The following is a 16,107-nucleotide window of genomic DNA, read 5'->3' as shown; positions in this document are numbered from 1 at the left end:
CACCATTTGAAGAGGTTGACATGTTTAAATGTGGCATTGGACTTGGATGTGGGCCCTCTACGGGAGTATTAGTAAAGGGAGGTATAAATGGCAATGCATCTGATTATAATACAAAGCTTCAGATCACATATTTTAAATATATGCATTGTCTATTACACACTGTTTCAAGGTTAGTAGGGCCCGTGCACAAACGCTCTAATTTTTACATGTTCACATTTAAAGTTGACATCTGTTTGGACAATTACTTTTAGCACGTTTTGCCTGGGTGCTTGCATGCGATAGTTTACTCGGAAAAGGGTTGCTTGCAAATACATTTCTTCATAAGCACATTATCATACTATTGTACATTTTGTCCAAGGACCAAGTACATGGCACAAACTGCTCTTGTTTGTTGTTGTCTGTTTGGTGACAGCTTTGTGTAGGAAGAATCGACAATAACAGCCAGACCACAGCTCAGGCCCAGAACCAATAGGTCCAGTTTTATTATTTACTAAACTGCACCAAGCCTTTGTTCAGCATAGGAGCATTTCTATGGATTGTTATAGTCACCCGTGCTTGAGTTCTAGCCCAGCTAAATCTCCTAACTATCCTGAGAGGGACGGCGGTCTGTTCTACTCCTGACTGGATACTACATGACAAACGCATGCAGGTAAATGGGGAGTTAAACCACTCTAAGGTATCTAGCAGAATTGCATTCACCCTATGCTTTCTAAGATAGGTAGTGCTAGGTAGGAGTATAATTATATGTATTCATTTAATCAATGCAATAACTATAATGGTTGAATTCATCATCTTTTTCACCATTCTCATAATACTGGTAACTATGCTTTGTTTTATTCTAATCATTGCAGAACACATATTTTACACAAGAATCCAATTGCTTCAATAAATGTTTGAAATGCCAGTTCGTGTTTTTCTTGTGTCTTCCTTTGGGCAAGCCTGAATTAACAATGAAAGGGTGGATCTATTTCCACAATTTCCTTAGAGAAATGAAGGTTGTCATGTTATGAGGTTGCAGATACCATCAGGTACCTTGTAAGGTTCAGAGGTCCTAATGGTACACAGTGAGCTGCCAAGTACTAGGTCAACGCATTCTGATGGTATGAGAGGACACAGTCCCCCATAGTTTTGAAGCTTATGTTGCCCTAACGCACAGTTTTATTGAATTAGTAGGAACCGTACGACAATATCTCTGCATCTACAGTGCATTGGGACAATTCCATTCCCTAACTGCTTGATATGTGGGGCACAAAAAGAATATTTCTTCAATGTAGCATGGATTTGTTCATCAGTCCTGAAGTATTGGTCTGCAATAGAGCAGACTGTATCTGCAATTCTACTCATCCCAGTCACCCTCTGCACATGAGTGGCTTTGTGGGGAATAATGGAGGAGGAAGGTTTGCCAAGACATGCTAAGATATTGATTGGTGGGGATTTGTTATTGGTCAAGTGAGCTATAGCTAAACACTGGGGGCCAGATTTACTAAGGGCTTGAGTTCCCCTTGCATCAAGCAAGGCGGCGCAGAGCAGCACATGCCCTTAACTTGGATTTTCTGAGCCACACAATGTCACCTTGCGTGGCTCTGTGTGGTTGAGTAAATCCAAGGTAACACAAGTCAGCTCATTTTGCTGCTTTGCGTTACCTTGTGGCAGGGAGGCTTTCCATGGATGGAGTGTGGGCATTCCCATGCATCCACTCATGGACTTTGGTGCATTCACAGATTTACAACTCTTTCAGTTTAAATGTACGCCTCCCACACCCAGGTGTAACGAGGAAAAATATCTTTATTTCTCCTTGTTACTTCCTTTTTCTATGTGTAATACATTCGTAATCACACATAGAAAAATGAAAATGCCTTTAGGGATTGTGGCACCTTTGCAATATGGTGCCAGGGTGTTTGCATTGGTGCTAGGCAGCACACAGTGCGGTAGACAAAGGAGGCAGCAGAAATGCGCCTCATCTTTGTAAACATAGAGCATTTCTGATGTCTTCCTGTCCACGCATTGCAGTGCAGCAAGTTGCCTTGCTGCGCTACGTTGCTTGAAATGTTAGTAAATCTGGCCATGGCTGTTTGAGGCCCCACTGACAAGGGGGCCTCAAACAGCCCACCCCCCTCCTATTTGAAAAGGCTCCCTTGAGCTAACAAGCTGACGTGCTCTGGTTGATGCACCTGCGCCCAGCGAGTGGTACTGAGACCTGAGAAGACTTTGGGCAGCATCTCCAGCACCCCCAAAAAAGTGTTGCTCTCTACTGAAGAAGGACAATTATCCTGAAACACGTGTCTAGAGATACACAGCACTGGCTGCACCAACAAGGGTGAAAAGCAAAAGCCTGACACAGAAGAAAGTGTTATCATGCACTGCATTTATTATGATGCATCGGGGCAAACTGAGAGCTGGAGTGTGAGGCAGTGTGCGTCCACCCCCCTCCTATTTGAAAAGGCTCCCTTGAGCTAACGAGATGACGAGCTCTGGTTGATGCACCTACGCCCAGCGAGTGGTACAGAGACCTGAGAAGACTTTGGGCAGCATCTCCAGCGCCCCCCAAAAAAGTGTTGCCCTCTACTGAAGAAGGACAATTATCCTGAAACACGTGTCTAGAGATACACAGCACTGGCTGCACCAACAAAGGTGAAAAACTAAAGCCTGACTCCAAAGAAAGTGTTATCATGCACTGAATTTATTATGATGCATCGGGGCAATCTGAGTGCTGGAGTGTGAGGCAGTGTGCGCCCACCCCCGTCCTATTTGAAAAGGATTGCACAAATGTATTTCTTTGTGTGTGATCTAGTTCATGTGATGCCAGAGGTGTTGGGGATGACCCACTTCATTTAGTAAGCTCTGGAATGAGGAACAATAATCAGAATAATGAAGATTACTGGTAAGTTAGCAATGCATTACTAGCCTTCTTTGACCATGATGTCTCTCCCACCCCCACCATACAGTACTCACCCACTTCATAGAGACCTGTAACTTTGAGGGCCGGACTGAGAAACGAAACAGCCCTGGCAAACTGCTCAGACGGCCCCCCTCGAAGGGCTGAGGGGGTGCAGCCAGCTGTTTGTAAGGGCCGGTTTTGGCCGATTTTGTTACTGGGGGCCGATATTGCAGGCCCCCGGTAACAAAAACAGCCCTCAGGGGCCCAAACCCGGCCCCCAACCTTGCGGTCCACCGGGGAAACGCCCGGTGCCCACTACAGCCAGTCCTGCCCTGGTAACTTTGCTGCCCCAGTGACTCTTCTTGTTGATTCCAAAGGTTCTAAGTCGTCTAAATAACGCAGTAGATTTAATGGAAGCTCATAGCCCCCACCCTCATAATCTTGTTTGATTATGACAGTAACAAGCTCTTAATGTAGAACTTGCATCTCCATCATCCTAATTGTCATTTCTTTGTCCCCCACTCTTTACATTCTCATTAGTGCTAATCAGATGTTACTGCAAATTTAATAAAAGTCCCAGTGAGTGCCAATGTGTTGTGTTAGGGCTCCCCAGCTGTCAACATTGTGACCTAACCCCACTCTCTGGACTTCTTATGCTACTCATCCAAACATGTTCTGTTAATTGTCAGTGGATTTCATTTGGTGCAAAAAATGAAATACCATCACCAAATCTTAATGACATTTCAGGCAATAATCCTTGAGGGTTACATAACCCGGCAATTTGTAATACCTGATTCCAGTCTCAAGATTAATGTAGTTATACATATCTGTGATGTCTCAAGTGGCTGACACAAACAGCTTCGACATTTGCTATGGCATTCGTTGTGGATTTCAGTTTCTACCTCAGAGGCAGAGAATTCCATAAACGGTCTCTAAAATATTTTTAAACAGCACCCATTGAAGAATTTGTAGTACAGAAGGATTAATTGGAAGTCTGTTGGACAGCCACCCAATGTCACATGTTATTAATAACTCATCAATAATGAAGCAATGTCAGCCAGAGCACCATAGATATTATTTGTGTATGCTTAGAATATGTTCTTTTCATTACAGAATCCAGAGTTCACCAAATATTTGCAAGGACTGGATGGAAAACAATTAATAGCAGCGCCTGTTTTCACAAAGGTAAACTGTTAACAAATGTAATTCCGTACAAAATTTCCTTTTGCATTTCATTGTGCAGTAATTGATAATCATATAAGATTAATAGAAGATTGCCTTGATGGAACTTAACAAGTGCCCCAAAGGGAACGTTATTGCAGAGCTATTTCCCCGTGGAGCAGCGGACATCTAAATGTGGTTGAGTCTTAGAGCTAGTTCACATCTTATAACAAGAAGACCTTTTGGTAGCATTATGGGAAGTTGTTCACGTCATAATTGCAGCTCTACAAATATGACCCCCTTAAATAAACAGCGCAAAGCAAACATAATATCACACAAACCAGAATGAATATAGCATATTTCAAAACCAAAAACATGGCAGAAACAATACAACTTCTAGCATAACAGTTCCGATAAACAGCATCATCATAGCGGCTGTCCCATGTCCTGCTGCTGACGGTGGAACCGGATCCTACGGCTCCGCCCCTCCCCTTCGCATGCAGGCACTCAGTGCTTACTTTGTAAAATATGAAGTGCAGGTGCTCACATTTTTTTAGTAGGTCACACCCACTTCCTCGGCTCCGCCCACAACCTCCAGTGGTCCCACCCACTTCCTTTATTGGCACCAGCCACATCCACAAGCCTAAACACATTAGAGCTACCTCCTCTCTTCTTGAGGTCCGCAAGAAGCTGAAGACCTAGTTCTCCACATAAGCACCTCAAGGACCTCACACCTGCCCAAGGGCCTGGATACCCTCTAAAACAACACACATGGCCAAAATCAGGAGCGCCGTGACCCGTGCTACTGGGTTTGATGGAAGAGCCGGCACTGGGAGAGAAAACTGCAAAGTATTCCGAGAGTTAACCGAGTAGGCGCCGCACCGGTCACGCGACCGCGAGAGAAGCAGGTTTGCATCCATTTTGTCCTATGATCACATATCTGAGCAATTCCTCTGTGACTTAAAAATGAAAGAAATAACAGTGCTATGATCAGAAAACATTATTGCATCAGTGCACTTTGAATCCCATTTGCATGCATGTGGCTTGTTAATTAAAAGCTCAATCAAGCTGAAAAAAATCAGCTTGGAGTTCAGACAGAGCACGTATTGGAAAACAAGCCTTGGCATTTTGAAGACATCAGTTCGACTCTAAAGTTAAGGGAAGAAATGTGTGCTGGATGCTTCAAAGTTAAAAGGTTAAGACACCGGTTTGTAATAAACACTGACAAACCCCATAATAGGCCGAGCGTGCGTGCTCATTTATGACCTACAGACAGTTAAATCCAAACCCATCAATTCTGAGTGTATATCCTCTTTATTTTAATATTCATTCTATCTGTATCACTCAGGTTTTCTTCGTCAATGCCACTTAACAGCCAGCTTTCGGAACCACGGAAGTAGGGTCCACAGACAGAAACAAGATTCTGAACTGTGTAAATCATTGTTGTTCATCTCTGCGCTGCATCTGATCATTGATATACAATCAGAACAATGTAGAACAATCCAAACGTTAAAAGAACAAAGGAAATCACGTTACCATTTTTCAATACAAAATCAGTGCTAAGTAAAAGAAGCAGCTGAACTGCAAAGGGGCTTTCTGGCTCCTTTGTGGGAAGGGTCCGGCCCCATAAAAGCACCAGACAAAGTACAAGAGGCACAGAGGCACAGCCCTAGTCCAGGGTCCCTGGTTTTACGTTAGCGTCAGTGGGGCCAGACGCCAGTGTTGTGATAACACCAATGCACGCCACTTGTGGCTGTTTTACTACCAAAGAGGGGATACAGGAGCCATTTTGCTTGCTTCCATTAGGGTCCATGGCACCCATAAAAACACTAATGCAAAGTGGGCCAGAGTTCTAAGATAGGGAGGGTACAGGGCCCAACAGTTTTAAGGAATTAAATGCCCGGAGGAGGGAAGCTTGGGGGTGCCATTATCATTAGTGCAGCAGGTGTGGCGGTAAATAGGCCAAGGAGTGTAACAGGCCCAACCAACCCCACTGAAGCTAGCCTTTTGCTAACCCATGACACCCTTGATGTGCCAGTGACCTCCTGAAATGCAGGCATTAACGGTACAATGTTCAAGACAGAAGCCAGAGGAAGATGCCAAACTTAGAGGTGGCGGCGCATACTAGCTGATGGAGTGAACTTTGCCTCCCAGTGGCCGGATGTGCTGAATGAACCCGAAGCCCTTCAAGGCCCTACGTCAGTTGACTCTATACCCTCCCCCCCGGTCTGTCCCTCCAATTATCAACAACCTATACCCCCTTCCTAATAACAGTGTAATGGAAAAGGAGCTTAGTGGACGAGTAGGACATCAAACCACAATTGCTTATCCATAAGTAATCAATCTATGTGTAATTCCTCCCAACCTCAGAACTGACTGAACGATAAAGCCCCATCATCATGTCTATCCACATCAGTGTCTCCAAAAATAGATCATCCATCATCTCTCTCTCACTCGATTTACCAACCCAACCTGTCGCACCTCTAGAAAGTTCTATGCCACACGCACTTGTGTGAAGAATTCTGATGTCCATCGATTTGACCCCTGAGTTTCGGAAGATTATCGCCACCGGAATTACACCATTTTGAATATCAGATTATGTGTTCCCCTCTTTTTTCTGCTCTGCAATTTTTGGCTTTAACTTCACTAACCCATGGAGGAATAAATATCACGTCAGGTTAGCATACAATCTATGTGCCTGAATAAACGTTTGGGTGTACGTGTACCCGTCAAAATGAAAAGTTCTTGGATTGCAGAGTCACCTTTGCAAAGGGTAGCACTCCCTTTATGATATACGATAAACATGTTGGTGCTAAAAAACAAAATTACTTTGTCAAGGCAGAGGAAACAGAGTGAGACTAGCCTGCAACAATCGCTAAAGTATTCTTTACTCTGCTTCATGATTGACGTTATTTGAAAAGCAGGAAAACAATGCATGATGAAAAAAAAAATAAGAAAATGCAGAGCATCAAGTGAACCAGCAACACTTACCCTGAGCCAAACTTATGACTGGGGCAGCCGCAGCTTGTGGGCCTAGGACAGATTGGAGGTTGAAATTCTTTAACAAAGGCTTGAGGTCCTAGAATGCCGCCAGCTGCACCAAGAAAGTGCAAGCGGTGCACTTCCAGAAGCATCTGCAACCAATTCGAGCCTCCTCTGGATTCTAGTTTAGTTAAGAGTGACCCCCCCTCTCCTGCAGATTTGTAGAACCAAATCCAGCCTGAGCCGGGCCGGCAACACCAAACTAAGGGCTGCCATGCAATTAACATATATAGAATAGTCCGATTTGATTTGAGATTCATTCATGAATCTCTGTCTCCTTTTGGATCAGCCAGGGCAGTCCAGGCTGAGGCTCACAGGCGCGTCCGCAACACACTTCGCTGGGAGTGAGTGGGATGGGACCAGACAGTACACATTGAGTGGGACGTGGGACTAAATGACTCACTCGGGACTCTATGCACTGCCTTAGGCTGCTGCGCACTTGCAAATCTTTATTATGTTAACTGATTAGGCCTACCAGGCCCTGTCTCACCTGGTGCAGCTGTTACCAGTACTGGCTGCTACTCAACGCCAATGTCCGCAGGGTCGCGCTCAAACTTGAAGACAGTGAACGGCCGTTTGAACCACGATGTCTCGGTGGTCGGATGCGGCCGTGCTGGGGCGTGGCAATGAGGGGAATGCGTGCCCAATCATCAATCTGAAAAACTCTGCGCCTGCTGCCACGCAGAGCCCCAACCCCTGCAGAGAACCAAAATCAGCCCAACTCAGTGTCCCGCCCACTGGGCCGGAAACACTGAACTAAGGGCTGCCAGTGCCACTGTATCAAACATAGAGATCACTGAGAAGAAGTCAGACAGACTGACTCATGACTCGGAACTCGGGTCGGGAGACGGACGACGTCGATGAGCAGGCAGAAGACAGTACCACGGAGTCAGTGGACGAGAAGTAGTTGAACACAAGTTCGACAGTAACACTCTGTGCCACTACCAACTTGCCAAGTCCCGTAGCGAAGACCCGGCCCTGATAATTAGGTGCCGGTGCTAAGCACCGGAAAGCACCGGCACAAATTAAGCACTGCAGGCATTGGAGCTCTGCGTGTATTCCGAGCTCCGATAGTGGAGTTTCGCGCTTAGCGGCTCTGTAATGAGGGGCTAAGAGGAAGTAGGAGAAGGATAGAACGAGCAGGAAGGCCTCCTGACTCGAGCCACTGTGTTGCGGTGGAGTCACAAGGGGATTTTTGTGGAGGCTGCCGCTGTTGTAAAAGACACACAATTGATGAATGGAATGCAAAGCAAATCAAAACATTCACCCCTTTAAGGGTTCTGGGTTAAATCCATTATTCTTTTGCTCACCATGCCACCCCAGTTTAGACCTGGCCATATGCAAATCAGTCTTGACCCTGTGCCTCATGGGAACAGTCCAGCCCGAACTGCCAAGCCAGGTCCTCCCTGGACCGGAAACAAGCATCCTAGGACCGTTTCGGGGTTTCACCCTTCTTCAGCCAGGATAGCTTTATTCCAGTGGCACAGTGAACCCAGGACTCACGTCTATGCATACCTGGCACACTCACTTCGCCACCCCAGTTCAGACACAGCTATATGCAAATCAGTCTTGGCCCTGTGCCTCATGGGAACAGTAGAGCCCGAACCGGAAACAAACATCCTGGGACCGGTTTCGGGCTAACAGCACTCATCAGCCAGGCTAGCTTGAATCCAGTGGCAAAGTGAGCAAGAGACCCACGTCCGGGCATACCCTGCCAACTTAGGGCGAACAAAGCAAACACAAGAAGATGATGGACGGAGCGCAGAAACTTTTCAGACACTCACCCCCAATCACATATCTGGGTTGAATCCATCATCGTTCTTTAGCTCACTTCTCTACCCCAGTTCAGACACAGCTATATGCAAATCAGTCTTGGCCCTTTGCCTCATGGGAACAGTCCAGCCCGAACTGCCAAGCCATGTCATCCCTGGACCGGAAACAAGCATCCTGAGACCGGTTTCGGGCTAACAGCCCTCATCAGCCAGGCTAGCTTGAATCCAGTGGTAAAGTGAGCAAGGGACCCACATCTGGGCATACCATGCCAACTTAGGGCGAACAAAGCAAACACAAGGAGATGATGGACGGAGCGCTGAAACTTTTCAGACACTCACCCCCAGTTACAGATCTGAGTTGAATCCATCATCGCTCACTTTGCCACCCCAGTTCAGACACAGCTATCTGCAAATCAGTCTTGGCCCTGTGCCTCATGGGAACAGTCCAGCCCGAACTGCCAAGCCATGTCTTCCCTGGACCGGAAACAAGTATCCTGGGACTGGTTTTGGGCTTAAAGCCCTCATCAGCCAGGCTAGCTTGAATCCAGTGGCAAAGTGAGCGAGGGATCGGTCCTAGGATGCTTATTTCCAGTCCAGGGAGGACCTGGCTTGGCAGTTCGGGCTGGACTGTTCCCATGAGGCACAGGGTCAAGGCTGATTTGCATATGGCTGGGTTCAAACTGGAATGGCATGGTGAGCAAAAAAACGATGGATTTAGGCCCAGATCTCTGTACTGGGGTGAATGTATGACATTGTTCTGCATTCTGTCCATCAACTGTTGTTTTTGCATTTGTTACCTCAAGTGGGATGGGTATGCCCAGACGTGGGTCCCGTGCTCTCCATGCCACTGAAATCAAGATTTCCTGGCCGAAAGGGTGGTGAAACCCCCAAACCGGTCCTAGGATTCTTGTTTCCAGTCCAGGCAGGACCTGACTTGGCAGTTCGGGCAGGACTGTTCCCATGAGGTACAGGGTCAAGACTGATTTGCATATGGCTGGGTTCAAACTGGAATGGCATGGTGATCAAAAAAACGATGGATTTAGGCCCAGATCTCTGTACTGGGGTGAATGTATCACATTGTTCTGCATTCTGTCCATTAATTGTTGTTTTTGCATCTGTCACCCCGAGTGGGACGGGTATGCCCAGACGTGGGTCCCGTGCTCTCCATGCCACTTGAATCAAGCTATCCTTCCTGAAGAGGGGTGAAACCCCGAAACCAGTCTTAGGATGCTTGTTTCCAGTCCAGGGAGGATCTGGCTTGGCAGTTCAGGGCTGGACTGTTCCCATGAGGCACAGGGTCGTGACTGATTTGCATATGGCTGGGTTCCAACTTGAATGGCACAGTGAGCAAAAAAACATTCTGTCCATCAACTGTTGTTTTTGCATTTGACACCCCGAGTGGGATGGGTATGCCCAGACGTGGGTCCCGTGCTCTCCATGCCACTGGAATCAAGCTATCCTGGCTGAAGAGGGGTGAAACCCCGAAACCGGTCCTAGGATGCTTATTTCCAGTCCAGGGATGACCTGGCTTGGCAGTTCAGGGCTGGACTGTTCCCATGAGGCACAGGGTCAAGACTGATTTGCATATGGCTGGGTTCAAACTAGAATGGCATGGTGAGCAAAAAAACGATGGATTTAGGCCCAGATCTCTGTACTGGGGTGAATGTATGACATTGTTCTGCATTCTGTCCATCAACTGTTGTTTTTGTACTTAATATAATTACAATTACTGATATAGTTATTAATAGAGTTAATAACAATATTCACAATAATAAAATATATGTAAAAAGAAAACATTTACATCAAGGTATCTTTGGAGTGGAGTGTTAACACACAAAAGGCAAAGAGTTATGAATTACAATCACATATTTTCCATCTCCAGGCCTGCATACATTTCCAATAAATCATGTTAGAACCCATCCCCCCAAGTGGTACCGATAACATGATCGGCTCAAGGTCTACCTAGTCAATAAGGCCTTCGAAAACCATAAGCTAATAATCATCCACTCTCAGAGACCCTGGCTTGTGACATCATCAACCCCAGTCAGTCATTGGAGACCATAAGTTGACTAACAGAAACCCTCAGGTGGCACTTATATCCTCTACTCACCCACTGCCATTACACCCTCTATTGAACCTCTGCTTCCTTCGGACAGCGATCAAACACATTTTGCCAGTGCTAATTTTGGTAAACTCTCTCTACGGCTACACATCCATCCCACAGGCATTCCCACCCTGCCCAAGCCCATGATAAGTCTCCTCCTACTAGCCAGAGGACCCAAGAGACACTTAACCAGTACAAATGACTTTCACTTAAGTCTCAACAACCCTTGATTGTCCGTCACATTGCCTCAGACACTCATTCCTACCATGCCAGCTCAGAGGGAAGAACCACTGAAACACCTCTACAGACTCCTGCATCCTATCACATAGCCCTTAAAATCATTTCCGCTTGCCCTCAGTCCCACACTGCTAACCCTCATATTTCCCTAAACAATCTTTCTTAGCCAGAGGGTCATGCTTTGAACACTGAGATCTGTCCTCTTTTCTGGGCCTCAGACCTCTTAAAGTATTCTGACCCCCAGAGCCTCTGTGACTTTCTTCTAACTACCATGATACCCCATCCCACTGAGCTCCGAGGAACAGGCAGTCACTTTGAGGCCAGGCACTTCAAACATCTGCATTTTCTATGGTGCCACCACTTTTGTTTAAGCATACAGGAAAAGAGTATTCCACTTTGCAGAAATCCTAATTGTGCACAGTGCATACAAATATGCATGCACACACACATTTGTGCATAGTTTTTTAAACGAAACTTGCTATCTCAGTTTTCACTGTAGTAATGATAATGTGTCTTCTGCACAACAATGCCTGTAAACCCGCAGGCCCTAGGTTCAAATGTTAGTAAGGTAACTGAGTGGTTTGTTTTTTGTAGAGGTAATTTTGTAACTCGAAGTTCACATGTTCTTAGAATAGGTAACAGTTCTGACTGTTGTGTATCGTAGTCTATATCGGCCAACTTGTGAACTGGATACATGGCATATTGTTTCTGGTGGTGAAGTATGACAGCAGGGGTTTCATTATCTTTTGGCACTTATTGTGAGATATAGCTCCCAAAATGCAGTTCAGATATACTTGAAGAAATGGCTGCTCTGCTCCAGTGCTTAATTTGCAACAAAACAAATGCCAGGGCCCTCGTCTGGAGGCCACTGGAACTTACACCACCCATTGCCCTTCTCAGCACTACCAATGATGGTACCAACACAACTACTAACCATCACACTCCTACAAGTGTGACAATTCAGACTATTCCAGACCCAAAAAGCTATAAGAATGACTTGGGCTGCAGGCATTAGTAATTTTTCTTGTATATTTTGTTTATTTTATTGCACGGCCCCATATATGGAGACCACCATTCTAAGGAGCCCTTCACAGTAATGGATTCAGTCACGGACAGTCCCCTCCACCTAACCTTCCCAGAATTTTATGTTGAGGGTGCTCTTTGAGGATCCATTGAATGGTATTTTTGTAGCTGTTAAACCAAGGAATGCTATTCCTTTCTACCATTGTACTACATTGAGACAGACTGCAGGGTTACACAGACCTTTCTCTATCCCTACTGAGAATCACAGGGTCAACAGTATTATTTCCAGGAAGACAAGGGACGCACAATTTCCAGTGCTTCATCAAAAGAGCGTCCTTTTAAAACTTGTGCATCGGATGATAGGCCCCTCCACACTGGGGCAACAAAATGATGATTATATAATACAACTCCTTTCACAGTGGAAAGATTTTCCATTCTTGTTCCTCTGACCATAATTCTCTAGAAGTACAATCTCCTAACCCCCTCCACCAAATCAATCCAAGGTTAACAATAAATCCTCCCACTCTCAAAGCGCCTCTTAGTGCTTGAGAACACTTGAGGAAACCTGATGTTCTTCCCGATTTCAACAGCCTCTGTCTCCTGAATGTTTTGTACCCCATGTTTAACTAGCTATGTTTACTATTAGATGCCCATGGCTATTTCCAAGAGACGTCCGAGTCACATGCACTCTGAATGTTCACTCCCAACTTTTGATTTCATGATCCTTAGAATCCTTGGGCTGGATCCTGAGATTGTTTCTTTCCTTAGCTAGTCTGGCTGTGGTCCTAAAAATTGTCTTTACATAAGGTACAAAGCTTGCATAGATAGATTGTAGGTTGAGTCAAGTTCCCTTTTTAAAACCGTTAACTTTGCAGAGCCTTCCTCATCTGACCAAACTCTCTTGGATCATGAGACCCTTCAAGCGCAGCTAATGCATACTCGCCTCACCTCACCAAGATTAACGGAAAGCTTGCAGAATTAGACTAACTGGGAAATGGCTCTGATCGGATAGCATGTATTTTTTTTGCAGATATATATAGCTTGACCCTAAGGTATTACATGAGTACCAGTTATTTTACACAAGGACACATTCATTTTTGGTAGTCACGGGGTGATTAAGTGATTTGCCCCAAATCACAGGATGCTGAGCCGAGGCTCGAGCCTGGTTCTCCAGCTCCAAAGTTGCCAGCTCGGCGTCGGCTCAGCATCATGTGATTCTAGGCAAATCATTTAATCTCCCTGTGCCTACCAAAACTGAAAGAGGGAACCATGTAGAGAGGCGGGGAATCAGGACTCCCTATTATTAGTGTCTGGGGTGAGATAGAAGTCGACAATCCCTTCTGAGTTTGTACCTTGTCCCACACCCCCATAGTGGCATGGAGCACCGGTGAGACATACACCCCTGTCGGTTGGTGACTCTTCGGTAGCCATGGGACCTTCCAGACAGGGCCAGACTGAGAATACAAAGCAGCCTGGGCAATTAAGTCAGACTTTTCCCTGGGGGAGGGAGGGCGGGGGGGACCTGTTGGTAGGGAACACTGCTGCTGCTGCTTTTGTTACAGGTGCTGATATTGCAGCACTGCTGAAAAACCAGCCCTTCGTAATAAAAACGGCTTCCACCATTCCAAAACTGGCCCCCACCCTTCTGAGCCACTGGCAGTCCGGCCCGGCTACCAGATATGCACTGCTTGGTCAATAAAGCATCAGAGCTTTTGAGTGCTAGGACAGGATCACTCCACCATATAGTGCAGTTGTGCCGCTTGAGAACCGCACACTAGGTTGGGGACCAGAACTCCTCCTGCTGTTTGGGGTGAGTATGCCTTATCTATCCTTGCCTTTCTCCTGTCCCTGAGGAACTCTGTGATTTATCCAGCGTCTGCTGGGGAGGTTGAAGTATCAATGTCTGCATGATATATAAAACGTTTGGTAGGAGCGTCATCTTGACCATTGCCCATCCGAGAGGACGTACCCTTTCCACTTGGACAAGTCTGAGCGGGCGGTCGTCAGGAATGTTGCATAATTATGTTCTAAAGTTTTGTGAGGAGTGGAGAGTATCTGCAGCCCCAGGTATCCCACCCTCTGTGTTGCCCATGTGAATGTAAAGTGAGCCTCCAGCTGAGCTCTGGCTGCCTCAGGAATGGTGAGGTTTAGTATAGATGATTTTTGGAGATTGGTTTTAAAGCCAGAGGCTCCCCCAAAGGCCGCTAATTCTCCCCTCACTGCAGTCAGAGAGGCACAGGGATTCAATAGGATGAGTAGAACTTCCTCCACATATAGCGTGATCTTGTGTCCAGCCCCCCCCATGGCAATGGCCGAAATCTGTGGGTGACTGCAGATCCGTTCGGCAAAGGGTTCCATATATAAGACAAACAATAAAGGCAACAGGGGGTAGCCTTGACAAGTGCCTCTAGCAATAGGGAAGGTTGGTATAAAATTCCATTAACTCTTACCATCGCCTTGGGGCGAGGCATAACTACACTGGACCCACTGACAAAAATGCGGGCTGAGACCAAAACGTGTCAACACCTCCCGTAGATATGGCCAATGGACTCGGTCGAATTCCTTCTCCGCGTCAATAGAGAGGAGAAGGGCCAGTGTACGCGAACGTTGTGTCTTATCCAGAAGGTGACAGAGACATTTGGTGTTGTCACTACAACCTCTTTTGGGTATAAACCCGATCTTGTCAGGGTCTACAAGACCTTGCATATAAGGAGCTAATCAGTTAGCCAAAATACTCATAAAGCTCTTTGCATCTACATTTAATAATGAAATGGGGCAATATGTGGAGCAGTGCTTAGGATCTTTCCCCAGCTTGGGAATGACAGTAATGGTGATAAGCTGCATTGTAGGTGTCAGAGAGTCAGTGGTGCTAAAGTCCATATATAGGTGCCGATCACGATCCTGCAAAAACCGGGTACGAACCGTCGGACGGAGCATATTCTCCGTCCGACGCGTACCCGGTCGTAACAATATACAAACATGGAATTACGATTCGCACGGAAACTCAATTTCCGTACGAATCGTACAAAACCCCGACCGACCAAAATAAACATGCAAATGCGATCCGGGAAAGCGCCGACGTGACGTCGGGACGCACGCAGCCTGCCATTCACGAACCAGGAATTACGATTCGCACCGACGTCATCCCGCACGGACAATATTTTCCGGCTGCCAAAAACTGCCGGGAAATCAGGACGACGCGAACAAGGAGTACCTGTACGCAACGGACAGACATGGATCCGAACCTACGTGTCATCCCGGCCCTCATAGCAGTCGACCTCCTCTACAGGTTCCGACGCAGACGCCGCAGAAGGTCAGAACAACTAAGGGAGGGGGGGAAAGGGGGGGGCAGGACCAGGGGCAGGCCACAAAACCACCACCAAAGTCACACAGCACACATGCCCTGGACATACCTGACCCCCATGCCCTGGTCACTACGAGGGGGTGGGGGCGTGTCCAGCAAATCCAGCGTCCGCCACAACGGAAGTGCCTGACGATGCGAACCGGCAACACAACTATACAGGTACGTCCCGTACCCACGCCTTAAGAGCGTGGGTACGAGTTGTACCACGCCCACACCTACATCACCCCAATAATGGCGGGACGGCTGTACCCACGTGGCAAAGGCCTGGGTACGGCCCGCACAAGCATCACATAGCGTGGGGATGGATATGTACGGACCGTACCCCCACCCCCGTATGCATGGAGCGTACCCCCAACCCCAACAGTGTAAGTACGACCCGTACCCCCACCCGCGTACGTATGGAGCGTACCCCCCACCCCAACAGTGTAAGTACGACCCGTACCCTCACCCGCGTATGCATGGAGCGTACCCCCCACCCCAACAGTGTAAGTACAACCCGTACCCCCAGCCGCGTACGTATGGAGCG

At 46.9% G+C, this 16,107-nt stretch overlaps 1 protein-coding gene across 5 annotated transcripts in view; it reads left to right on the top strand.

Moving 5' to 3' along the window:
* The window catches only part of MYPN (myopalladin), a 2,601,563-nt gene that overhangs the window by 657,619 nt on the left and 1,927,837 nt on the right, over nucleotides 1–16,107 (top strand). For all 5 annotated transcript variants that reach the window (XM_085603535.1, XM_085603537.1, XM_085603533.1 and 2 more), the window contains one exon: nucleotides 3,992–4,063. In XM_085603535.1, the coding sequence (XP_085459661.1) occupies nucleotides 3,992–4,063 (72 nt within the window). The remainder of the gene's footprint in view (nucleotides 1–3,991; nucleotides 4,064–16,107) is intronic.

Source organism: Triturus cristatus, chromosome 1_2 (assembly GCF_964204655.1).
Source record: "Triturus cristatus chromosome 1_2, aTriCri1.1, whole genome shotgun sequence".
Lineage (NCBI taxonomy): Eukaryota > Metazoa > Chordata > Amphibia > Caudata > Salamandridae > Triturus > Triturus cristatus.
Note: the sequence above shows the minus strand (reverse complement) of the source record. Positions and strands in the feature narration are given on the sequence as shown.